The 27374-nt window shown below is 37.0% G+C and overlaps 1 protein-coding gene across 5 annotated transcripts in view; it reads right to left on the bottom strand.

The window, feature by feature from the left end:
- GRIA4 (glutamate ionotropic receptor AMPA type subunit 4) overlaps positions 1–27374 on the bottom strand; it is a 389167-nt gene that overhangs the window by 226819 nt on the left and 134974 nt on the right. For 3 of the 5 annotated variants that reach the window (XM_062198338.1, XM_062198335.1, XM_062198340.1), the window contains exon 3: positions 845–1084. In XM_062198338.1, the coding sequence (XP_062054322.1) occupies positions 845–1084 (240 nt within the window). Of the gene's footprint in view, positions 1–844; positions 1085–4683; positions 4697–27374 lie in introns of those variants that run through there. The other 2 variants (XM_062198337.1, XM_062198336.1) reach the window with 1 other exon arrangement.

Here is a 27374-nt window from a genome sequence, read left to right as displayed (position 1 = left end):
AACATTTATAAAATGTATGGATTTTTAATAATGTAATTTATTAGTTATTTACCTCAACTCTCTAACACATGGGGAGGTCACATGGGTTCACTTATCAATCTTTAGAGTCTGTTAGGTAAAGATAAAGTAAAAGGTTGCCAGGAAACAGCAGCATTCTGCTAACTATCTATCATCATTGTCATGGCCATTTAATTACTCATTTAAAGTTTTATATTTCAAACTCAACAATATATTTCAAATTGCTATTAAGATGTCCCAAAACATCAACTCATTTGCACTTAAGTTAAATGACATATTGATGTTACGATTGCACCTGAACTATAATCATGGCAATTTTTAAAGAGGTACTACTGTGAAATTGTAACATATTTACATTTCCTGACATATAGCTCATTGGTATCTTTGGAGTTGATAGGAGTTGCCTTTTGTATGCTTCTAAATGACTGGTTACTGGGGTTCCCCAGAGAACTTCTGGATAGAGTTTGTCATGGGAAAGACAAAACTACAAATTTAGAGGGTTGGGACTTTGAGCCTTACCTCCTCAACCTCTGTAGAAGGGAGAGAAACTGAGGATTAAATTGATCACCAACAAATGGTCAATGATGCAATCAATCATGCCTCCATAATGAAGTGTTCATAAAACTGAAAAGGTCAGGGTTTGGAGGACTTCTGGGTAGCTAAACTTTCCATTGGAGGTTCTGGCGAGGAATTGAAAATCCTGTGCCCCTTCCCCTACACATTGCCATGTTCTTGGTTTCCATTTGTCTGTTCATTTGCATCCTTTTATAACAAATGAGAAAGTGACAATTGGTTTTGCTGATGTAGATGAGGAATCAGGACTTACCCCTGTCTGTGTCATACAGGAAGACAAAACAGTTCCACTCATAGTGATCCAGCAGACTCAAGAGTGCTCCTCGTAAGGAGGGCCTTAGCTGCAGCACAAACTGGCTCTCTCCCTCTGTAGGGAAACTTGGTGTGATGAGGGAGATGTGCAAGGCGCTGCAGAATGAGGTCAAAGTATGCACTGACCTCTTGTCATAGAGTCCAAAAATGGCAAAGACTCCTCTGGAATACTGGGAACAGACTGCAAAAAAAAGGAAGAAACATCAAGCATTAGACATTTAAATGTATTGACTTTAAAATCTACATACTATACAATTAAGAAACAATTACTGATTTTTTAATGATTCAGATATGAGACAAAGGGTAAGTGAAGTATGATCATTCATGAATTTTTGCTTGTACTTAAAATCCTGCATTAAGTAAAGGTGATTTGAATTAAAGTCCTGCAATAAGAAACTGATTTGAGGGACTGGCATTGCCGCGTAGTAGGTAAAGCCGCCTCCTGCAATGCCTGCATCCCATATGGGCACCAGTTCGTGTACTGGCTACTCCACTTCCAGTCCAGCTGTTAGCTATTGGCTTGGGAAAAGCAGCAGAAGATGATCCAAGTACTTGGGCTTCTGCCACCCATGTGGGAGACCAGGAAGAAGCTCCTGGCTTTGGCCTGATCCAGCCCTGGCTGTTGGGGCCATCTGGGAAAGTGTACCAGCAGATGAAAGGTCTTTTCTGTCTCTCCTTCTCTCTCTCTAGCTCTGACTTTCAAATAAATAAGTAAATCTTAATAAAAGGAAAACTGATTTGAGTCAAGAGAAAATTTGACTTAAATTAAGTAATATCTTGTCTTGCATGGTAATGTGGTGAATCCTATTCTACAGGATAAGTGTCATAAATCTAAATTTTTCTCTGTGTCTTTTTACTTACATGCAAAAATATAATACACTTTTTTTCAATGTACTTTATTTTAAATTTCTATTTGAAAGGCAGAGAGATAGCTGCAGAGAGACAGATCCTCCATCTACTGGTTCACTCCCCAAATGCCTGCAATGGCTCAGACTGGGCCAGGCCCAAACCAGAAGCCAGGAGCCAGGTGCCAGAAATTCAATCCATATCTCCCATTTTGTTGGTAGGGGCCCAGGTATTTATGGTATCATCTGCTGCTTCTCAGGATGCATAGTACCAGGAATTTGGATTGAAAGCAGGACTCAAACCCAGGCATTCCAATACAGATTCCAATACAGGAAGTGTTTCAATATTAATTGAAGGAGCACTTAAATTACATTGATACCACCCTTTCTAAGTTATATGCATCTGTTTTCTATTCTTGAATTGGATTACATTTGTTGTCCAACATAAAAAAGCTACCCCTTCTTCTAAATGCAGTTTCGTTTCTTAACACAACTTTAGTGCCATCATGAATCATATTTGAAAGCAGAAATTAAGCTGTCTAAAAAATAATTCTCGTGCTCAGAGTCTTAGTAAATTGAGGCCAGTATGTAAGACAAGGCAATTCCAAAACCCAATATTACTAAGACTACCTGAAGTAACAGGGCCCTAGGGAAACAAGTACATAGTCTCCCATTGTTTTTCTTTCTCTGTACTCCCAGTTGTTAGAAGGATGACAAAGCAATATCACAAAGAAAAAAAAATGATTCTTCTTAAAATTCTTTCCCAATGATATTTTATTAACTCTTTTCACATTACTTATTTCTGGTCTCAATTGCATGACTCTTCCTAGGTTACATTAGGAAATTAACATTAGCAAAGAACATAAATCTGCAATAGAAAATTTTTTTGCTTATACCATAAAGTATGTCTGTCTGAATTCCAAATTCTTTTAGCTTATCATGTGTGACTAATGGTCCTATTTCTCTTTGGTTTATATTGTGAGTTTAATAAGTGTTTAGGCCCATAAAATTTTTGTTTTCTGATTTTATTAATTTTAACTGTTAAGTTCATTAATAAGCCAGGAGTACTGAATGACCTAGATGTATTTATCTTAGGAGTAGTCTATTGTGTTATAAAGAAATTTATTTAGTTTCATTAAAACATTGCTAAACACTGGAAAAATTAATTATCTTAATAATAGTTGTGTATTCTATGGGATCTAGTTTTAGGAAATCATGAAACAATTCAATATGATAATTCAATAAAACATGGAGATTTTTCTTTGGTTCTTGTTTATTGCGTCTCTTGAAATTGGGAATAGAGTCTAAGCAATGCAATTACAAATGCAGAAGGTAAAGATCAACAGAAAATGAATCTGCCAGTTATCATTAGATTATGTGTTCTAAGAAATATACCAATTTTTGAAAACTTAAGCCTAACTAAGGAACCAGAATCAATATTCAAATGGGCAATACTTGGATAGAATTAACATTGAGATATAGAGGAAAGACAACAATCTTTGCTAACAAATTAAAAAATTTAGTATTTTTAGCTATTAGCCAAGTGACCTGGGTTGATTTAATCTTATTTTCATTAAACATAGATATATCAATGGCAAGGATTGAGATATTGTATGTAAAATTGCTATTCTATGAGAAGATGTGAGGCAGTTAGTAAAAGACAAACTTTAAACTTTCTGTATGCATGTGTATAGTTGAAATATATTATTTCTTAGGATTAGAGGAGGTATTCATATTCTACATTAAAATGATACTTATTTTGATAGATAATATATTCAGGTTCAATAAAAATTTCAATTAACTCAGGTACTTGGATTTTATCACTTGAATACTTTGAGCAACAAGAAAGACTTGTTCTGGGGCCGGTGCCGTGGCTCAATAGGCTAATCCTCTGCCTAGCGGTGCCGGCGAACCAGGTTCTACTCCCGGTCGGGGTGCCGGATTCTGTCCCAGTTGCCCCTCTTCCAGGCCTGCTCTCTGCTATGGCCTGGGAGTGCAGTGGAGGATGGCCCAAGTGCTTGGGCCCTGCACTCCATGGGAGACCAGGAGAAGCACCTGGCTCCTGGCTTCGGATCAGCGTGGTGACCGGCCACAGCACACCGGCCGCACAGGCCATTGTGGGGTGAACCAATGGCAAAAGGAAGACCTTTCTCTCTGTCTCTCTCTCACTGTCCACTCTGCCTGTAAAAAAATTTTAAAAAAAAATTAAAAAAAAAGACTTGTTCCGACAATGTGAGTTTCTGTCATTTCCTCGCAATATATGAAGAAGATGAAAATTTAACCTTTGGAAATCTTGAGTTTTAATCTAATTCAAGTCCTTTAACTTAGGCGATCTGAAATCTAGTTTCTGGAGAGGCCCTTAAGCTTGTGGATGTTCCACCAAGGATTGGGATATAGATGTTTAACTGCTATCTTGATTTTCATGCAAATGACGGATGGCACTCAATCTTTACATGGCACATAATCTGGTTCAATTAGTTTTTATTTTAATTTCACTGAAAAAATAAAGTTGAAGAGCTTTAGAATTCCAACATAAGGTAGATCCTGGGGCCAGCATTGTAGCTACTGCCTGGGATACCTGCATCCCATATGGGCGCCAATTTGTGTTCTGGCTGCTCCACTTCTGATCCAGCTCCTTGTTAAGGACCTAGGAAAAGCAGTGGAAGATGACCCAAGTGCGTGGGCCCCTGCCACCCATGTGGAAGACCCCTTGAAGCTCCTTGCTTCTGGTTCCAGTCTGGCCCAGCCTTGGTGATTGCAGCCATTTGAGGAAGTATACCAGTGAATGGATGATCTCTGTTTTTCCATATCTCTCTGTAACTCTCTCTAATAAATAAATAAATAAATAATCATTTTTTAAAAATCTTATTTTTCAGTATAGGGATGAAACTACACATAACTTTAGTGCTTGTTCAAGCAAATATAAACAAATGGCATCTATAAGTCATGTACTTTAACTTGTTCATGTATATAATGATCTTTCATGATACTGCCTGTTGTAGCACTTTAAAACCATACGGTCTTCAAGCTTTAGTCTTTAAATGATGTTTTTTTTTTTTTTTTTTTAGGAACTCTTGGATTTCCCTATGAAGACTTGTATAAGTTTCTTTGGGAACCTTTGGTGAGACAGCTTAAGTAGACAATGCTGGCCCCTTCTCCTGGTGTCCCTCTCAGCACCCTTTTCCCAAAAATCCAACAGCAATTCTGCCATCATCTACTTCAAATATCGATTTATTTCTACCATAAAATTTATGTGCAAAATGTATTACACTGTTAACTAAAGTTCAAAAACAACTAGTGGTCTTTTGCACAAAACCGCTCTACTGCTTATTTCTTCTTTATAGTTTTAAATGTAATTGTTACAACTTCTTACTATTCTGATGCTCACCATACCATGTAACTTATTTAAATTCATTTTACTGGGCCTTAATAATTTTCTGATATTTAATCATTTGTTATCAGCTTTTGCTCATTTGCATTATTATATATATTCATTTCTTTTCTCCTTTTCTGTCTTCATCAGTTGTCTACTGTTCTGCCTCTACTCTGTGTATTTATTTTGAAACTATAGTAGGTCTCAGACTAACAACTTGCCTCTGGAAATATTCTGTCAATCATATTTTAGAGACTTTCAATTGTAGTATTATCTTTTTAAGTCTATTTTCCCTATTTAATCTAGATCACAGGCTTGGCAGGGGAGGATTATTTGATTTTCTATGTATGGAGATTGGCTGTCAGTCAAATGTTTAATGTTATTTTATCAGTGTAATACCTTGGGCAGCATTTTATTTAGTCCAGTAGATTCAAATTTTAAAATATAATTATTTCCATATTTAGAATTACTTTCTAGCTTTGGAAGCACTCTAAAATCAGAAGTATGCTTGGCAATAACATTACATCTATGGTTACTTAGTATACAAATAATTATGCAAACAATCAAACTTCTTAAACACATAAATGCAGACATAAATTAATGATAGTAAACTAAGCTGAGTATGAATGTGTTAAGAATACATAAACGGGGGCTGGCGCTGTGGTGCAGTGGGTTAACGCCCTGGCCTGAAGCACCAGTATCCCATATGGACACCGGTTCTTGTCCCAGCTGCTCCACTTCCAATCCAGCTCTCTGCTGTGGTCTGGGAAAGCAGTAGAAGATGGTCCAAGTCCTTTGGCCCCTGCAACCACATGGGAGACCCGGAAGAAGCTCCTGGCTCTTGGCTTAGGATCAGTGCAGTGCCGGCCATTCCGGCCATCTGGGGAGTAAACAGGCGGCTGGAAGACCTTTCTCTCTGTCTTTACCTCTCTTTGTAGCTCTTTCAAATAAATAAAATAAATCTTTAAAAAAAAGAATACATAAAAGAGAAACAAACTGAACTTTAATGTTCTCCTATAGTTACAAAATATAACAGACAAGAATTAATGCCTAGTCACTAAGTAGATGCAATGATATTTGAATGAAATATATGTGTAATGAAATATATATATATAATTGAAATATATATGTAATGATATTAGATTGAGATACAAACACTAATCAGGGTAGACTTCGAATGAAAGAATTCAATTGTAATTTAAAGTGCTTATTCTATATTCTGCTTCGCTAATGAGATCATTTTATTTACACACTCTCATGTAGTGTGTAAATAAACACATAACACAAAGACACGGTCATACTCCATTCAAATTTTACCTGATATCAATCATATATGTCTGCTCATCAGGTGATAACCCAGTTTCTTTCCAGATGCCACATTCCAGGTGTCAAATTAAGTCAAATTATTACATAATTAGTAATGATGTGTAGCCCCATATCACTACAAATCAAATGAATGACATGGCCTTAGTTCACTGTTTCTCAGATGTAGCATGATCACTGCAGTGTAGTTAAAACGCACGGTCTGCATTTCTGCCTATTGTGATTCTCTGTCTCCTGTATCTTCAGTTCTCTTCCTTATAAGGGCTTCTCCTAACTACTTTTAAACAAGCTCATTTTTTTGGAAAGGAGAGGCACAGAGAGAGAGAGAGAGAGAGAGAGATGTCTTCCATCCTCTGGTTCACTCCCCAAAAGGCCCCAATGGCAGGAGCTGTGCTAAACTGAAGCCAGGAGCCAGGAATTTCTTCTGGGTCTCCCACACAGGTGCAGGGGCCCAAGGACTTGGGCCATCTTCTACTGCTTTCCCAGGCCATAGCAGAGAGCTGGATTGGAATTGGGGCAACTGGGACTCAAACCAGCACCCATATGGGATGCCAGCACTGCAGGTGGTGGCTTTACGCCACAGCGCCGGCCCCCAAGCTCATTTCTTTTTTCATTTTACAAAGCAAAGAACTTTCTTTAGTCCATGATTCCTATCTCTTGTCATCCTGTCACAACCACCAGTAATTATGTAAGTTTGTTTATTTTTATTTATTTGAAAGAGTTTCAGAGACAGACATCCAACTGCTGGTTCACTTCTCAAATGCCTGCAACAGCCAGGGTTGGGCCAGTGAGGGTCCTGGAACTCCATTCGGGTCTCTTTCATGGTGGTGGGGACCCAAGTGCTCAAGCCATCAACTGCTGCCTCCCAGGATGCTTATTGGAAAGAAGTTGGGTCAGGATCGGAGGCAGGACTTTGGGCATTCCTTAGTGCTTTTGAATACTTCTGTTCCTTTAAAGTCAGTGCACCTTAATGTTCTCTCTGCTCGCTTCCTTACTTTAAATGTATTTCCTAGGTGAATATACATGGAGATTGAGTATCACAATTAAGTCTTGGAGAAAATGTTAAAGCATATAGCTACAGAGTGTAACTTATTGATTGGCATCTTGGAAATAGGATGAGGTATACAAACATCCTTGGCAAGTTTAAATTCTAGCTGCAGTTAGACATTGGCATTAAAAAATGTAAAAGTAAAACATTTCTTACAGAACAAGAGTGTCTGTAAAACACATGAGCAGGGTTCTAGAAGTAACATACACCTCGGCAGCCTTTATCAGATGCATTCTACCTCTCTTGTTAACATGGAATTCTCCAGAAGGCAATTAGCTGCTAATTTTAATCACCATTCGTTTAGTCATGGTCCCCCAAATTGTTGCATTCACTTCAAATCTTTCTCTAGAACACCAGACCCATGTAAATTTTCTCTTGCCACTTTTGTATCACAGTGAATTTTCAGAAATTGGTTGCAACAGTATTTCCTATCTCTGTCTTTTTCCCTTTCTTTCTTCCTCCTTTGTCTCTCAAAGAATACAATTTTAAAAGTAACTAAAAATTCTTTTTAATAATTATTTTTATGTTATAATCGGAAATTTCTGGAACGGTCTTTGCTCCCTATGGTCCTAAGATGGTGTGGTCTAAGGTTGGATTTCACCCAATTTTGTGTTTGGTATAACTCAAAAATATCTTTGCCTTTCTATGAATTACCAATCCTAATGTTGCAGAAATTTCACTTTCTGTAAACTTTCTCTGATTACCTTCACCAAATTAGTAATCTCTCTTCTTTTGTGCTTTGTCTATGCATTTATAGAAAACTGAATTTTTTTATTTAGTATAATTATTTCTGATATTATTTGTGTCTAGAAATGAGCTAGCCATGAGCTTCTTGAGATTCTTATTCATGTTAGATTTCTGAGAAATATATTCTCTGAAGAACAAATGAATAAATCAATAACAACGCTTTCAGTAAAAGTGTCATTTTATACAACTTCATACATTATTATTCTCTCAGGAATTTTTTCCTTCATTAGCTTATATTTAATGCAATTATTTATTTCTTACCAACTAGGTTTATACAATTATGATCAGACCTCACATGTGGAAAATATATCACATAAATGTTTACAAACATGTTAAACTTATTATAGCAACTATTGTTGGGTGATACTAACCAACAATCTTGTCTATTACTATTGGAGGAGGCAGCTGTATTCATCTCAGTTACAGAAATAGAATGTGATGAGTCAGTAAGTTCTTGGGAAAAGAATGGTCAGCAAACCATTGAGGGAAAACAAGCAAGTGGAAAAACAGGAGGAGACAGAATGTTTATTTTGTTAAGACCATAACAGTGATGTAAGCTAAGAGCAAGGTTGGAACTAGGCCAGGTAGGATAAAAGTCTCAAAATGGATTAAATTCTACAGGCCACATTAGTGATTGCCATATTTTTGAGAGTCTCATATTAACAGTATTTTACTCATGAAAATAATGTAAGTAATAATTAGAACAACATAAGAATTAGCAACTATGATTTACAGATAGAACTAGGAAGCAGTTTGAGATGAGTTTGTGCGCAGGCAAAGGTGATCTAATGAGGATTGTCAATTAAAGACATTGTGCTGGCTCTCCTGGCTTGGGACTGAAGAGCCATTGGTTCTTCCCTGTCATGGATTGCGCAGTATAAACATACATTTTCTGCTTATCTACTACCTCACCTATTCTACCTGGAGTTCATAACTACATGGGTGGAAACTCAATAACTAGACATGTTCTCTTTCTCTGACGGCTTTGGAAAATTGGCTCAAGTTGAGAATCTAAAGCCTTGAATAATCCTCCTAGCCCTTGGACTCAACAAGAACTGATAGGTTAAACAGAAGACTGAAAAAATAACAATGCCATTATCTTCCTGTATGTAGATACTTATCATTTACAAAGAACTTTTTCATATACAACTTCATTCATTATTACTATTATGTTGTTACTGTTATCAATCACGTTTTATAAGAAAGAAAATTACAGCTGTAACTTAGAGAAAACATATATTACAGACATTTATCTAGCATTGCACATTTCTTTTTGGAGCTCTGTTTTCTTCCTATTTAGTCAGTAACATTGGAGTCTAGAAAAAACTTTTAAAGTTTTTCTTGTATTAAAAGGCTTAATGATTTATCCCAATCTGAAATCCACTATATCCATAGCAACAGAAACATGAATGAGCCTGCAGCTGGAAAATGTGTCTATTATTATTGAATCAATAAAACTGGAAGCACTATGAGAAAGTTGACCCAGAATCAGTGTAACATACAGCATGTGATCACGAGGCCTAGAAAATAGGAAAAGAGCATATCAGAAAAGAGAAAGATATTTAAACTATTTAAATTGTCTGTTATTTTATCCAATTTGTATATTATGTGTAAGGCACATTGGTTAAAGCATTGCTAGTTTTTGAGCTAAGATAACAGGAGTTATGATTTTACAGTGTATCTGTGGCAGGTATCAACAACTTGAAACCTTTTTCCACAGATTTACTTATTCAATAACGTGTATGCATGTACGTATGTGTATATACATATTTATTTGAGAAGCAGATAAAGACACACACCACACACACACACACACAGAATTTCATCTGTTGGTTGACCCTCAGATGTCTGCAACTGCCGGGTAGGGCTAGGGTTGAAGTTGGAAGCTAGAAACTCAATCCAGGTCTCTTATGTTGATGGTATGAACCCAGTTACTTGAGCCATCAGCATTGACTCCCAGGGTCTGCACTAGCAGGAGACAGAGCCATGGCATTGTTAATGTGTATCCTAAACAACTATGTGTATCCCTTCCCTTTTTTTAAATCAAATATGAATATTTTGATGTGAGGTATGCATTCCTCAGTAAGTCACAGGACCCATAACTCCCTGTTATTACTACTATGTCACTTCAGGTATTTATGCTAACTGTAAGATTTAATAGATATTTGAATTTGGATAACTAGTCTACACATTTTCAACATAAGCATAACCATTTTATTGCTTTTGAGAAATTGTATAAAGTAGTGTAAAATGAATGTTTATTGGTATTTTCTCCTGTAATAGAATGCACTGCAGGAAAAAAAGGTAGATTTAACACTGCCACTAATTCTTTTATTCTTTGTTCTGTCTAGTTAATTTCAGTCATTGTGTTAAATCTTTTAAATAAAATGCATTAATACAATTAACACAGCACTTCCACAGAGTCACAGTATGGTGCACAAGACAGAGACATAAAGCAATGCTTCAAGATGGTGAACATAATACAGGCCAAGCAGAAGGCAGTAGGAAGCACTGAAGAGGAGTGCTTAGCAGAGGACATAGGGCAGGTGGACAGGAGCAAGTAATAGCTGTCTGGTGAGGGTGGTTGAAGAGTAGTAACTGAAGACATAGAAGCTAATAAGTTGATAACGTAGTAGACCAAGAAGGAGAACATAAGGGAGAAAAATAGGGTAGATACAATAAGCATAAAGTACGGAGATCATATCTGGCAAATACTTACAAGTTAAATAGAATCTATTAAACTGTGGGATGAGGAGGATAAAGAAGAGATAGGGCAAGGAGGAAAAAAAAGACTGAAAGATGCCTTTTGGTTTTCATCTTGTGTGAAAGAGTGGATAAAGGTGGGATCACCTGGGATGATAGCTTAAATAGCTTCAAAAGATTCTGCTTAGATAGTATGGAAGAAATCCAATTTTATAAGGAAAATGCTGGATTCTGTTGTAGAAATGTGCATTTGCAGTGTAAAAGGTGAAGTATTAGCTACACAGAAGAGTATGTACAGCAACAAGAAGGAATGGGTTAAATATACCACTTTTAAAGGAAGTAGTTGTAAAAGTCAATATGAGTTTCTTTTGGAAGAATTTTCAGAAGTTCTGGTCTGAGGATAAAACTTTGGGAAACAAATCATTTCAAAAATTATAACAGCCATTATCAGAAGAGCTTGAACTCTGGTAGACGCAACCAAAGTGGAATTTTTCAAGGAATAAAAGCTCAAAGGTATCAAATGTTATGAAGAAAAATTCTGCAAATTTGCAATTAATGACTTATCTTTACAAGTCTATAGTTCTCTGTGAGACTTTATAAAATTGCTGTTAACATTATAGTATTTATTTAAATGCAGAATAAACATATGCTGTATCATATGGATGATGTCCTTGAAATAGAGAAAGGTCATGGAATTTCATTTCCTGAATTTCAATTTTTTATTAAAATCACATTAAACTCCTCAAGAATAATGGTATCTAGAAGTGTTAGGCAAATAAATGCATATCAATCTCTTGAATGAAAACATAGTGGTAGGAAGATGAAGCCATAACATAGACATCTGGGTTAGGTACACAAAATACAAAACACTGTCACCAGAGCACTCAAAACTCTTTGTACTTTGCAAACATATACATAGATCCTCTCATAGTACACACTGACTTCTAAGACATAATAAACAACATGAGTCACAGTAAATTCCTACAATACATTCTTGGGTCTACTGTTGTAGCAACAACTGGATTAGATATCAATCAATCATGGCCTTCAATAATGGTGCATGCTAAACTGTCTTCAAAGTACAGGATATCAAGCAAAATCACATTTTTTGGATAGGATAAATTAGAGCATATTCATAGGCTGAGTGATCAGACACAGTAGAGATGGAGCCAGGATACAGAAGAGAGAAAGGTTATTCATTGAGCAAGATTCCAGAAAAATAGAATTTATGGGGTCAAGGAGAGATATATGATTGATCTTGAATAGGATGTGCAAGTATATCAAGGATTCCTCTTTCATAGTTTTCATAAATCAAAAGAATACATACCATGTATAAGGGTTCATAGTTTATAATAGTGTTGATGCAAGAGAAAAATAGTATAGCTATGAGATTTGACAAGGGTGTTCAATGTCACATAAGTGTCAAATAGTGGTAGACTTCAGAAGAAACTGATCAGGAACATATGAAGTGACTTATAGACTCTGCTATGATAAGACACTAGATTTATTTTTTTCACAATCACATCCAACACAACACAAAATAGAGTAACTGGTACATGGTAAATGCCCTGTAAATCTTCAATGAATGAATAACAAAACTAGCAACATTAATGATTTTTTTTTTGTGGTAAGATCACCTAAAATCTACTCTCTTAGCATTTGCAGTGTACAATACCATATTATCAACTATAGTCCTTATGCCATACAAGGATTTATTCATCCTACATAACTACATTCTTATACCCTCTGACCCACTTCTCATTTCTGCCTCTGATTTCCCCCTGGTAACCATCATTCTTGTTTCCTGACTGTAGTAATATTGTAATATGCATATAAAATAAATTATACAATTTAAATATATATAATAAAATGAAATTAATTCTTCAATGAATATTGGCACATAACAAGATAGAAAACTGAACAGGATGTGACAACAACTTAGAAAGTCATGGTGAGCACAAAAAATAATTATGAGGAACTGATTGATGTCTAGGACCTCACCAATTCTTTTTTTTTTTTTTCTTAAAACACACTCTTCTAACAGTACACTTTCCTGAGTTTCCTCTTATTGACAGCTCATCCTCAATTTACTTTGCTTGCATCTCCACATTTTATCAATCTTTGAATACTTAAACAGAATTTATCCTATTCTTTCTTTAGATAATCTCATCGATTTCCATATCATCCATATCCAAAACTTTCACAGTTAGTATCTTCAGTCTTGTCCTTTTCTTTCCTATGAGTGTCAGACTGAAATATCAATAGTTCACTTGGCATTTCTTTTCGGTTATCTGTTTGGAACCAAAAACCCAGATGGGCCTAAATAGAATACTTCATTTATTTTTTCAAAATCTTTTTTGGTTTTACCTATACCAATGAGGAAAACGACCATATCCCATATTCTTAATTCTTCCTTTACCCTATTTGTCATGAGCAAACCTTAACAGTTTTACCTCCGAGATACCTAAAATACATAGAAATCCATTCACTCCTCTATATCTTCACTATGCTGTCTTGCTCAGTGGACTATAAAAGTCTCCTCACTATATCCTATTTCCAGTTTTCTTCCTCCTCAATTACTCTCCATGGTGCAGAGTATGCAAATAAGATTGCATTTCATTCTTACTTAAATTCCAGTGGCTTTTCATCATATTTAGAGTACTAGCCATGTAGCCTAAGTAAACTGTAATGACTTTTTGCCTTTATTAAACTCAGTTATCATTGTGCTTGCTCATTAAAATGCTTTCTGTTTTTTTTTTTAAATCTTTATTTATTTATTTATTTGAAAGGCAGAATTAACAGAGAGAGAGAGAGGCAAAGGCAGAGAGAGGGAGATCTTCCACCCACTGGTTTACTCCCCAGATGGCTGCAACAGCCGGAGCTGCACTGATTCAAAGCCAGGAGCTTCTTCCAGGTCTCCCATGTGGGTGCAGGTGCCCAATGACTTGGGCCATCTTCTACTGCTTTCCCAGGCCACAGCAGAGAGCTGGATGGGAAGTGGAGCATCTGGGACGTGAACAGGCACCATATGAAATGCTGACACCACAGGTGGTGGCTTCACCTGATAAGTCAAGGTGCTGGCTTCACATTTTCTGTTCTTTAAACTCATCTTGTACATATCAGGGCCTTTTCAGGAGCTACTTCCTCTTGCTGCCATTCATAGTGTTGGACTTCGCAGCATTCTTTTCTGAACAAAAATGCCAATTCCTTAGAGTCTCCCTGACATGTCTATGGAATGATGTTCCCATAGCTCCAGTCATTCTCTACCACATGACCTGGTTTACATTCTTCATGGCCCTTACTATTGTATGAAACTACCTTACACAGTTGCCTGCTTATTTATGTCTTCTCTAGGATAATATAAGCTCCAGAAGAAGAGGTAAGTGGGCTGTTTTGTTTACTGATGTGAATTTTCATGGTACAAAAATAAAGAGGGAACAGAAAGATTAGAAGGGTGTGGAAGGCCTAGCTGAAAAATCACAAGTCTACTTGTAGGCAACTGAGTTGACTGTGGCGTGAAGTTTCTGTTTCCACAATGTTTTGACAGTTTTCTCTCGTTCATTGTGTGCTTCCCCCTCCCCTTTCGATCATGCATGAACTCACCACTGGTTTTTAATTAAAGCTCAGTTTCTGAAAACTGAAGTGATTATGACATAGAAATTTAATATTTCCTTGTGAGGAAAGCAATTATAATCATAACTAAGTATTAATTGCCTAACAATTTAAACTCACATAATGAGATAATTTCCTTCTTCACAATTGACAAAAACATGGCTATACATTTTATATTTTTATCAGGGTGCTTTTATATTGTTATTTTCCTATATTCAGTTTTCACTAGCTAGAATATGATGAACCTGTCAGTGTTTCCAGCATTCAGAGACCAGAGCTGAGGGTGAAATGCTATCAATTTCAGGTCTTGTAGCTTCTCTCCAATCCCTCACTGCAAAGCCCCTGGTTCTGGACTGTCTTGATTGTTTTTTCCACTCAATATTTACCCAAATTCTGTCTGTTAGTTTTCAGAATCTTGCCTTTTATCTATATTTTAAAATCCATCTTATTACCCATCTGGGCTTTTAATATAATTTCTCTTAAAACTGTTTATTTGATTCCACTTTTATGAAACTTTAATTTCGCAGACTAATGGCGCACGTCCTCACTATCCGCCATCTTGAATAGAGCAGTGATTACTGAGGTCTGGGAGATGAAAGTACTGGGAATTTTGTATTGAATGAATATCAAGTTTTATTCATACAATATGTTTATTTAACATATTTAACATATGTTTTATTTAACAGTATTGTATTTTACATGCAAAAATTTGTTTGAAGAGTACATCTCACATAATGTTTTTTTTCTAGAATAAAACAAAACTAATTGAAAAAAAAAACTGTTTATTTGAAAATTTTATAAAGTCAAGCTGTATTAGTTAACTGTATTCCTTCTTTCTCTGATTACTTGATGTTAAAATGATAAGCTCCTCGTGTTCAGATTTGAAAAGACTCAATCAGATGGTAGATAGTTCATGCTGGGCCAGAATTCATTAATTTATGCCCTTAAGGCATTATCATAGGTTATTAATATGTAAATGCTAATTTTGTTAGAATTCTAAATGGTGGTTAGCTACAGTACATAAAGTTACTGAAGTTAATCACTATGAAAGACAAGTTGAAATGCAAATTACACAAAAATATTTCACTTTAATTATATCACAATTAAGCACTTCTAGTTTCTCAGATGTCATCTCCAAAGCTGCTCCTGGACAACGCCATTAGAGATCACAATGAGGGGTAATCACGGGCTGCACTTGTACAGCCCCACACATGCTTCCCTTCGTTTTCTGACATCTCAGCTAGAAAGCACATTTAAATTCTAAATTAAACTAATTGAGAGCTCAGTAAAAATATACGGCTTGTTTGCACATTTCTTTCCGGAGTCAGGCCATCATAATGGAAACACATGGCTCATTTTGCTTCCAATGCCTATAAAGGAATCAGCAGAAGGCCATTTGCAACACTCAGCACGAGGAACAAGATTCCATTCAGTGAGATGGCTTCCTTGGCAGCAATTTGGAGGCTGCAAAGATCATATCATTATTTTATTCTACTGATATAGAACCAAAGACTCCAACAAGTGAGTCCTTGGAAGGAAAGAAGATGAGAGCAAGAAACTAATTTCTAAAAAGCACCTAAATCAAAATAGATGCGTTTGTTTCTTTACCTGTCGACTTCCAATCAGGAAGAAACAAAGTAGAGTATACAGGAAAAGGTACCAAATGATTTCTAGCATTCAAGAATTTAGAATAGCTTTAAGTAGATCCTTAAATGGAAACATTTGATCCATTATCTATATTTTATCCTCTATAACCGAGTTTTTTTTTTGACAGGCAGAGTGGACAGTGAGAGAAACAGAGAGAAAGGTCTTCCTTTTGCCATTGGTTCACCCCACAATGGCTGGTGCGGCCGGTGTGCTGCGGTCACCGCGCTGATCCAATGGCAGGAGCCAGGTGCTTCTCCTGGTCTCCCATGGGGTGCAGGACCCAAGCACTTGGGCCATCCTCCACTGCACTCCCTGGCCACAGCAGAGAGCTGGCCTGGAAGAGGGGCAACCGGGACAGAATCCGGTGCCCCGACCGGGACTAGAACCCAGTGTGCCGGCGCCGCAAGGCGGAGGATTAGCCTATTGAGCCACGGCGCAGGCCTCTATTACCGAGTTGTATAATTGCAATAAGATTCTTTTTGTGGTAGAGAATTATTTTTAAGGATCTAAATAATATGTTGGAAGCTATCCTTCACTGGAGGATACCCAGTCTTCTTTCTGAAAAGCATTTAGATGCTTTTTGGAAGTGGATAACATCAAATAAAGATGAAATAATATTTGGGTATTTATTAGAGTGGGTTTTAGAAACAATGTTAAACTTCTTGAACAGCTGAAGTGTCATCACTAATTGTGGATGCAAAATTTTGTGACATTTGTTTACTATATATTTGCATCACCAGAGACAGCTCTGTGACAGCAAGGACTGTAACTTTTTTTTTCTTTTTTTTTTTTTTTTGACAGGCATATTTAGACAGTGAGAGAGAAAGACAGAGAAAAAGGTCTTCCTTCCGTTGGTTCACCCCACAAGTGGCTGCTACAGCCAGCATGCTGCGCTGATCCGAAGCCAGGAGCCAGGTGCTTCCTCCTGGTCTCCCATGCGGGTGCAGGGCCCAAGGACTTGGGCCATCCTCCACTGCCTTCCTGGGCCATAGCAGAGAGCTGGACTAGAAGAGGAGCAACCGGGACAGAATCTGGCGCCCCGACTGGGACTAGAACCCAGGGTGCTGGTGCTACAGGTGGAGGATTAGCCAAGTGAGCTGCAGCGCCGGCCGACTGTAACTTCTTTAATCATCATTTTTTTCCTTCAGTTTCCAGGATAAAGCTTGTTATGTAGTTGGTAGTCAATGCATATTTGCTGAATAGAGGCAGAGATGAGGTCATGTATGAAAGCTATGAGGCTCATGAACATATCTGGTCTAAGTAACCTACTTAGTGAAGAGTACTTTATTGTATTTAAGATGACACAAGTTACCAAAATTAATTTAGATGCAATTCATTTGGAGTTCACAACTTACACAATTTCTAAAAATTATTATTTTACATTTTTTAACATGTTGCCACATTGACTTCTAATGTACACATTATATACACATGTACTCTAGCTCCCTTGAAAACAGATATTAATATCACAAAGTGAGAGATTGATTCATGACAATGATCATAAAGTGGGGACAGAAGAATATATCATCATTTACAGGGTATTACTCAGTGAAGCAATATTTATAACTAAATACCAGATGATATGACAGTCACATAATTTTTACACCATATAATAACTTCCACAAATAACAGAAAACATGGTATTTGTTTTTCTGGATGTGGTTTATTCAACTTAGCATAATGGGACTGCTTCCATTGTGCCTTATCCAAATGCTCTAGTGTCATATCTAGAATATGAAAGGGAGCCTCTCAAGCCACTGGTTGGAGAAGGGAAAGGAACTGAAAGCTGACTGTTATTATATGAGTCTACATCTGAAAGTTTGTGGGAAAATGGAATTAAAAATGAATTTTTTGGGTGTAGAAACTTTTTCACATCTAAAAGGAAAATTATTAAAAAAACTATGAATGGATTTCAACAATTTTTGCACCCAAATAAATTCATATTTTGAATCCTCTTTTTTCCATGAACTTTCTGAAGTACCATACACCTACTGTGAAATAGGCTCTGTGACAATCACTTATATTCTTTCTCAGTAGCACTGTAGCCTCTATGATAGGTATTATTCTCCTTTTTTTTCCTTTTGTTTAGAAAATGAAATTTGGGGGGCTACCACTGCGCGAGAGGTTAAGCCTCTTCCTGCAATGTCCAAAATCCATATGGGCACCTGCTCATACCCTGGCTGCTCCACTTCTGATCCAGCTCTCTTCTATGGCCTGGGAAAGCAATGGAAGATGACTCAAGTACTTGGGCCCCCGCACCCACACGGGAGACATAGAAGTTCATAGCTCCTGGCTTTGGCCTGGCCCAGCCTTGGCTGTTTTAACCATTTTGGGTGTGAACCAGTGGCTGAAAGATCTTTCTGTCTATCCTCTCTCTAACTCTGTCTCTCAAATAAATAAATAAAATGTACCTTTAAGAATAATCAAATTTGGTGAATTATGCAACTAAAAGTTTATACATCTATGTTCTGAAAGGATTTTTTTAAACAGATTTACTTTGGAAGTTCAGGTTCAAACCACTTCACCACTTAAAAAGAAAACCACGGGCTAAGTACTTCTTCCATCCTGCACTGCTGAAGGAATATTTGCCATTATACTTTTACTGTTACTGGATCAGGCACCATGAAACAGCAGTAAGTCTTAAAGGATTATGGAAAATGGGTTTCTTGTTAAAAGGCTCTTCTTAGAGTTTTCATTCTCAATTTAAAAAAGGATGGGACCTGCACTGTGGTGCAGGAGGTTAATCTTATGCCTGCAGTGCTGGCATCCCATACGGGTGTCGGTTCTAGTCCCAGCTGCTCCTCTGCTGATCCAGCTCTCTGCTATGGCCTGGGAAAGCAGTAGAAAATAGCCCAAGTGTTTGGGCTCCTGTACCCATGTGGGAGACACGGAAGAAGCTCCTGGCTCCTGGCTTCAGATTAGCTTAGTTCCAGCCATTGGAGCCATTCAGGGAGTAAACCAGCGGATGGAAGACCTTTCTCTCTGCCTCTCCCTCTCACTGTCTGTAACTCTACCTTTCAAATAAAAAAAAAATTAAAAAAGACAAGCATGTATACTCGTACAGCTCAGAGGAAACTGATAAGATGGTATAAGTGGAACAGAAGATGCAGCATGGACCTCGATCAGCTGCTTACAGCACCTGCACAAGGCCAAGAGGGAGGCTATAATGGTGCAACTTAATCAGGATTAACTGGGAGTATGCCAGTCACAAAGTGGGGAAGACATATTTTAGCTATAACAAATGAAATTGCAAAGTGCTCCACAGAAGCTGAACAAATACGCCTAGTGCTTTGAAAGGAGGAGAAATGATGAGTTATGAGGCTACAAAGGAAGTAGAATACCAGGTCTCAGAGAAAAGTGTAAGGAACCATGTGGCATTTGGATTTCATTTCAAGGGCATTGGGAAGCCACTCTCTGGTTCTGAAGCAGGGCAGCAAAATGGTTGATTTGTGTTTTTAGAATGCTAGCTTCTGTGTAAAAAAATAATTAAACAAGACAAATTACAAATTTTGGGAAACTTTGATAGCTGGTGTTGCAACCATCCAGGCAAAAGTTGTTGATAGTTTAGAACAGCGACCGTGAAGATGGAGAGAAGCACATGAACCCAAGGCATATTTAGCTAGTAGTAATAAAATAGATTTTGCTGATAAATCACAATACACACGGGTGTTAGGCAAAATTTACGTGTCAATATATGCTGAATCAACTGGAAAAATACTGATGTGTTCACCATTTTACTGAGTGTAGTAGGTGCAGAAGTTAATATTGAGTTATCAATGCTTGGAGAAATTCTAGTTAGTCATTTGAATACATCTATCTGAATCTGGAGATAGACATTTGGGAAATACAAAAGATAAGTGACCAGTTAAATTATAGGAACAGAAATAAACAGGAAAAATGTATAGAATGAGCTGAGCAAAGTACCTTAGCCAGAAATGTATGAGAGTATAAAAAACAACATAGTGTGATATCATGGAATCAATGTTAAGTCTTTCAAAATGGAAGTAGTGGGTATTTGTATCAAATACTGCTAGGATAGGATTATCAGGCAGGGTTAAGAACAGAAGTCCTTGGAAACCAGAGTATCCAAAGAATAAAGAAAACAAATCCTTAAAGATACAAAGAATACACAAATTACATGTCATGTGGGAGTCTTTTTTTTTTTTTCATACTATCTTTGAGTATCAGCTGCTCAATTTATCCAGGTCCCTGCTAATGTGCCTAGGAAAGCAGTGGAAGATGACCCAAGTCCTTGGGCTTCTGCCATCCACATGTGAGACCAGGATAAAGCTCCCAGCTCCTGGCTTTGCCCTGGTCCAGCCCTGGCTGTAGCAGTTTTTTAGGGAGTGAACCAGCAGATGGAAGATCCCTCTGTCTCTCCTTCTCTCTCTATAAATCTTTCAAATAAATGAATAAATCTTTAAAAAGAAAAAGATGTTGCATGCCTTGTGCTGGGCTAAAACCAAACAATGGCATTCATTGACCACTCATTTTTGCATTGTAAATTTGGGTGATATTTATGTTTTCTTCTCATAGACCTAGTTATCCAATCCTCTTGGAAATTTTAGGAACACTTAGTAACTTTTTAATAAATTAATTTTTTTAATTAAGTGAGCCAGTATTAGTTGCTTTGAGCGTTGTTAGGAATAGCTAATATTGGGCACTTGAAATGTTTTAAGGACTGTTCTAAATACTGTATATGTATCATCATGTTTAATAGGAAAATATTAATTAAACCTTATATATATATCATATGACGTTTTGAGTATCCTCATTATTAAATGGGAAAAACTAAAGCCCAGAGAGATTCAGATGTGTCCAAAACAAAACAGAAGAGTGTAGATTCAAATTCAGTTGTTGATTTCTAAATCTGTTGCTCTGACTGCACATACAGATCAAACTCATTATTTCTGTGACAACAATGTGATCAAACACAGAAGCAGCAGTCCTACAAAAGTTCGTGGAAGGTGTACATGTTTGGCCTGCTAGTTATGCACCACTTGGAACACCCGCTTGCTACATCACAGTGCCTGGATTTAAGTCCTAGCTCCTCTAGACCTGATTCCAACTTCTTATCTAGTATTATATTTTCCCTGGCAACATAAGTATTATATTTGTCAATCTAGAAGAAAAAAATCTAATCTGAATCATTACTGTTTATTCCCAGAGCTCAACATTTATTGAGCCTTAGGGCCAAACTGAATCAGCCATTTCCCTAGGATTTTTGTTCTGATCATTACTATTTTTTTAATATTTCCACACAAAAAAACCCTGATTGTTGTTAAGTCTGAATAAGGCAATTACTAGGTCTCTATCCAGTGAAAAGTTTGGATCAGAGAAGAGGAATGAATTGGGGTTAAGTTTAATTCCTACTAAAAAGAAAGAAAACAAATTAATGGGGAAGTGAGGATTGTAAATAATGTCTTCCTCATAGTCTGAATAATTTTTCTCCCTAAAGTTAGACACCCCACTTCTTTAATTTGTCCTCTGGGACATTTCTTATCATCTTACAATAAATACCAGCCAATTATTATCTTTTCAATAGATATGCTCATATCTTACATTCTGTGCAAAATATAAAACTTATATTTTATCTTAAAAGTGTACTGATCTAATTACTAAGTCATCACTTAAGAGTATTGGTTCAAAAGACAGCATAAAGCAGCAAAATGCTCAGTTTCTGGATCATTTTAGAAAAAAGCCATGTTTTAAACAATTTAAAGAGCCCATTGCACTCAGCTATATTTTAAAAATTGCATAATTTGATTAAATTGACATTTAAATGTCAAGTACTTTTTCAGCATTTCCTTTCTCATGATTGCTCACTGCTGAGACATTTGTGTGTAATTAGGAGGGCTTTCTCCCCGTCTCCTTTTTAATCCATCCTCTTTCCCAAACACACGCCCAGATGGCTTCTAGGACCAGTCATCTTTTCCTTGGTGTTGATATTGGGGGGAGGGTGGTCACTAAATCTGACTGGTGTTAATGTTTAATTAAGTAAAGCCGGCGTCGTGGCTTAACAGGCTAATCCTCTGCCTTGTGGTGCCGGCACACCGGGTTCTAGTCCCGGTTGGGGCGCCAGATTGTATCCCGGTTGCCCCTCTTCCAGGCCAGCTTTCTGCCATGGCCCGGGAAGGCAGTGGAGGATGGCCCAAGTGCTTGGGCCTTGCACCTGCATGAGAGACCAGGAGAAGCACCTGGCTCCTGGCTTCGGATCAGCGAGATGCGCCGACCGCAGCGGCCATTGGAGGGTGAACCAACGGCAAAAAGAAAGACCTTTCTCTCTGTCTCTCTCTCACTGTCTACTCTGCCTGTCAAAAAAAAAAAAAAATTAAAAAAAATGTTTAATTAAGTAAAAAGAAAATCCTTTCAAAGGAGAATATTCATTTAAATAAATTGATTGATAGAAGTGGCAAAGTTTAAGTGTATAATTATAATACTAGTTTGGTGGTAATATGATTTCACTAGAAAACTCCTTTGAGCATGTAATTTTGGTTTGATTGAAGAATTTAAATTTTTTTTTTTTTTGACAGGCAGAGTGGATAGTGAGAGAGAGAGAGACAGAGAGAAAGGTCTTTCTTTTTGCCGTTGGTTCACCCTCCAATGGCCGCTGCGGTCGGCGCATCTCGCTGATCCGAAGCCAGGAGCCAGGTGCTTCTCCTGGTCTCTCATGCAGGTGCAAGGCCCAAGCACTTGGGCCATCCTCCACTGCCTTCCCGGGCCATGACAGAAAGCTGGCCTGGAAGAGGGGCAACTGGGATAGAATCCAGCGCCCGAACCGGGACTAGAACCCGGTGTGCCGGCACCACAAGGCAGAGGATTAGCCTGTTAAGCCACGGCGCCGGCCAAGAATTTAAATTTTAAATATTTATTTATTTTTTACTTTATATTTTAATGTAATCCAATGGACATGGAATATAGTTACAACCTACTTATAAAATATCTATAGTATATCTCTATCTATCTATATTTTTGGTTACTCAAAATATCCATGGACCAATGGAATTAAAAGATAATTCACTTTTTCCAAAACCCATTGATGTGCAATTCATAATACACATTTTCCATGACCTTTCTGAAGAACCCTCATATGCATGGATTTCAAAAAAATTTTTTTGTTTAATTAATTAATTAATTAGTTAGAAAAGTAGAGTGACAGAGACAAGAGAGACAGAGAATCTTCTATCCCTTGGTTCACTCCCAAATGGCTGCAATGGCTGGGACTGACCAGGCAAAAGCCAGGAGCCTGGAACTCCATCTGGGCTTCCCACCAGAGTGGCAAGGACCCGAAGCATCTCTGCTGCTTTCCCAGGCACATTAGCAGGGAGCTGGACTGGAAATGGGACAGCTGAAACTAGAACTAAAGCTTTGATATGGGATGACAGTGTTGCATGCCATGGCTTAACCTGCTATGTCACAACACCGACCCCTCAGATTTAAAAAAAAATTTTTATCAAAGTAAATTTTTCTCTTCTTGCCACTTTTTTATGAACTTTGTGAAGTATCCTCATGCATATATAGATATAGCTGAAATATAATTGCCAGGAAATGTAAATTAAGTTCTATCATTTTAACTTTACAAATTAGAGAAGATTTAAAAGCAACAATAAGCAACATCTATAAATGCATGTTGAGATGGGTACATTTGCTGCTGAAATAAACATGTATGGTATAACCATGAAGGAGCACAATTTATTATGACTTGTGAGAAGCACTAACTACTGGAAAATGATTCTAAAAGACTAGTACACCAAGATGTTCTCATCTCAATAATATAGCAGTGAAGGGAAATTGGAAACAACACAATTTCTCAATATTGAAAGGTTTCAATTTCAGTTACATATATGGTGATTTCAAATTAGGAGAGTGTCAAATATGTGTCACAATATCAGGAAAATTTGTCTCTAAGAGATAAGTATATTGATTTTCATATATTCTTTTATAATTTCTGTTTTACAACAGATTTACTATAATTGATAGTCACTACCTTTAAGAAAAAGGCCTTATTCTGAGTGCAGGAGAAAAATGACTTGTTCCACAAGGGTAAACATTGTTGAGGATAAGACCAAAGAACTCCCCTCAGCACCCCCTCCCCTGTCAGCATCTCTACTACATGTAACATGGCTACTTCTGCTCTTCACACTCAGTATTGATGATTGGGAGGATGAGGTTCAAGCTGTCAGAATAACTGAGGGAAGACTGTTCTAGGCAGAAAAGAGAAAATATAAAAGTAAAGATTAATAATTGTACAAGTAATTTGTAAAATTACTTGTTTTATTAAGTTTTTCTCTTCTCTTTGTAAACCCCACGAAGGCAGGAACTTCTGCAGGAATAGGGCTTCAGCATTTTGTACTAGGCTTTGCACAATTAATAAATATTTGTAGAATCAATGAAACAAATCCAATTACAGAATATTTCTTAATGTATCTGGTTGATTCCAGGTTCACAGATTATTTTTTGTAAACAATAAGTCATGTTCCCAGACATTATGCTGAGAATAGAAATTAAACTGCAAGAGTCCTTGAATGTGATTATTTCCCCAGCCAGTCTGTGAGAATGAAAGAGAAAGGGGAGAGCGAAATGAAAATTGAAGCAGAAGAGAACAGGAGTAGGAGGGGCTGCTCAGAATTAAATGTGAGCCACTAATAGAAAAAGTGGAATTCTCCCCCTCTTCAAAACCTTTCAATCTGCAGTACTGAGTGACCGGTCTTTAAAAATGGTTACTTTATATGGTTGCTTCCATAGCCTTGGCAACTCATGACTAGAGCCTAGGGAGATTACTGACGCCATAAACAAGAGTGTCAAATTGTTAAATCAACAACAGGAGTCACTGTGTACTTTCGTCTCATGTGGGATCTGTCCTTAATGTGTTGTCTAATGTGAAGTAATGCTATAACTAGTACTGAAACAGTATTTTTACACTTTGTGTTTCTGTGTGGGTGCAAACTGATGAAATCCTTACTTAGTATATACTGAATCGATCTTCCGTATATAAAGATAATTGAAAATGAAAAAAAAAAACTTGGTTTTAAATTGGAAATTTCATAGAAAATTAATCAATTTTTAAAAAATATCATTTTGGATCTCTGTCCTTAATGTGCTATACATTGTGATTTAATGCTATAACTAGTACTCCAACAGTATTTTTCACTATGTGGGGGCAAACTGTTGAAATCTTTACTTAATATATACTAAACTGATCTTCTGTATATAAAGATAATTGAAAATGAATCTTGATGTGAATGGAAGGGGAGAGGGAGCGGGAAAGGGGAGGGTTGCAGGTGGGAGGGAAGTTTGGGGTGGGTTATGCCATTGTAATCCATAAGCTGTACTTTGGAAATTTATATTCATTAAATAAAAGTTTTTTTAAAAAATGGTTACTTTAGCAAGAGCTATCAAAGGATACTTTAATTAGCAATGGAGATTTTCTAATTGTAAAAAGCTAAATGCAGACCCAAATTACAATGTGATCAGCTGTATGAACAGGGAGCAGGCTGAAATTCCAGAACAAGGCTCTGATTCCAGCAGGAAAGACCCAAACTGCACAGTACAGGCTATGGAAAGTTCTTCAACTCAGACTGCCCCATTCAGCTTGACTTCCGGGAACAAACATCTCTTTCTATTTAAAACATGCAATAAAATCTCTGCACTGTTGAGCACTGAATAACTCAAATCCAGGTAATACCAAATACACTTTATCTCTGCTATTCCTATGGGGACTCAGACTCTATTTCAAAAGAGCAGTCAATTAGTCTGCAGGCTGAATCTGTGATGTTGCACATCTCTGCAGGTCCTCTGGAATAGGATGGAGATTTACCTACCTAAACCCATTTACAAACTTTTATAAATGAATGGTAATTTGACTATGAACAAACCTAGACAGCAGCTAATGCATTAGTTTGAAACACAAAACATACATGTTTTAAGTTAATATGAGTGAATGAAGCAATTTGATTTTAAGTCAAGAAGTAGCCCACTTCATACTGTGTTTTACATTTAATGACATGTTACATTGTACTCTTTAGCTATGGAAACACTTTGTTTACACAATCTTCATTTCCAGCAGGAAATAAATTTGTTCTTATTTTTTGAAGAACATAATTTCATTGGTTTTGTATTTTTGCAAGTTAGATATAAACATAGATTCAAGAAACATTTCATTTTTCCTCTAGATCTACCATGTGGAAAACCACAGTTCAACAATGATGAAGGCCAGCAGCAGGCTTCTGGCAAACTGGCAAGAGCTTGGCTGTCAGAGTTGGTTTTCTGCTGCTCTGCCAGTCACTGCTATTCACACATGTGGGCCTGGCAAGGAGGAATGTTAAATGTCCTGGGAAAATCCCAAAATCTGGACTTTAATTGTAAAATATTATCCCAGAATTGAAAAAATTCTCTATTTATTAAAAGAAAAATACTGGTCTTATTGACACCTCTGGTGTAGAAATTCAGAAGTTCTTATTACGGATGGTAGGTAAATACACTTTGCATCACATTAAAGTACGGTAGTACTACTGCTGAGAAATCTTTGGATGAAATACATTGACTGAAAAATAATTGGCAGGTCGTTTTGGAGTAATGTGAGTTAATTCAATTTTAAAGAACGATGGTTGCTGTGAAAAATAAAATATAGAACAGGGAATCTACCACATTTTTAATTTCAATAGTCGTTGTTCAGAAAATTATCCCTGCCAACTTGGACTGTTTTTCTTCAGTGCTTTCCCTATTCTGCATAGCCAATGCCCATACAAGTGACTTGTAAATGAAAAGGTGAGCATCACATTGATCATATATACTTATGTGTCTTTACTTGGGAACTTCAAGAAAAAAAGCCCCATGAGTCATGAGGCCTTCCTCGTGAGATTTCAGAACAAACTGATCATTCATATTTATTTAAACAATAAGCTCTGTCTTGAGTAGCTGTTGTTATGTTCTGCTGTCTTCTTGGCCATGTCTCATGGATGGCAAAAATTCAGCTCCTGCTCTAAAGTGGCTAATAATTACACATAAGACTTGTCAGCTCAGAGTTCTCCAATGATCTGTTTCTAATATTTACAGAACTTGAAAGCATACAAATGCACAAAGAACGATTACTGATTTAATGAGAGGAATGGGAACCAAAGATCAGGAATCCTAAAAGCAGCTCCACAAACAATTCTACCACTGTTACGAAGTT

Source organism: Lepus europaeus, chromosome 7, assembly GCF_033115175.1.
Source record: "Lepus europaeus isolate LE1 chromosome 7, mLepTim1.pri, whole genome shotgun sequence".
NCBI classification, from domain to species: Eukaryota; Metazoa; Chordata; class Mammalia; order Lagomorpha; family Leporidae; genus Lepus; species Lepus europaeus.
Note: the sequence above shows the minus strand (reverse complement) of the source record. Positions and strands in the feature narration are given on the sequence as shown.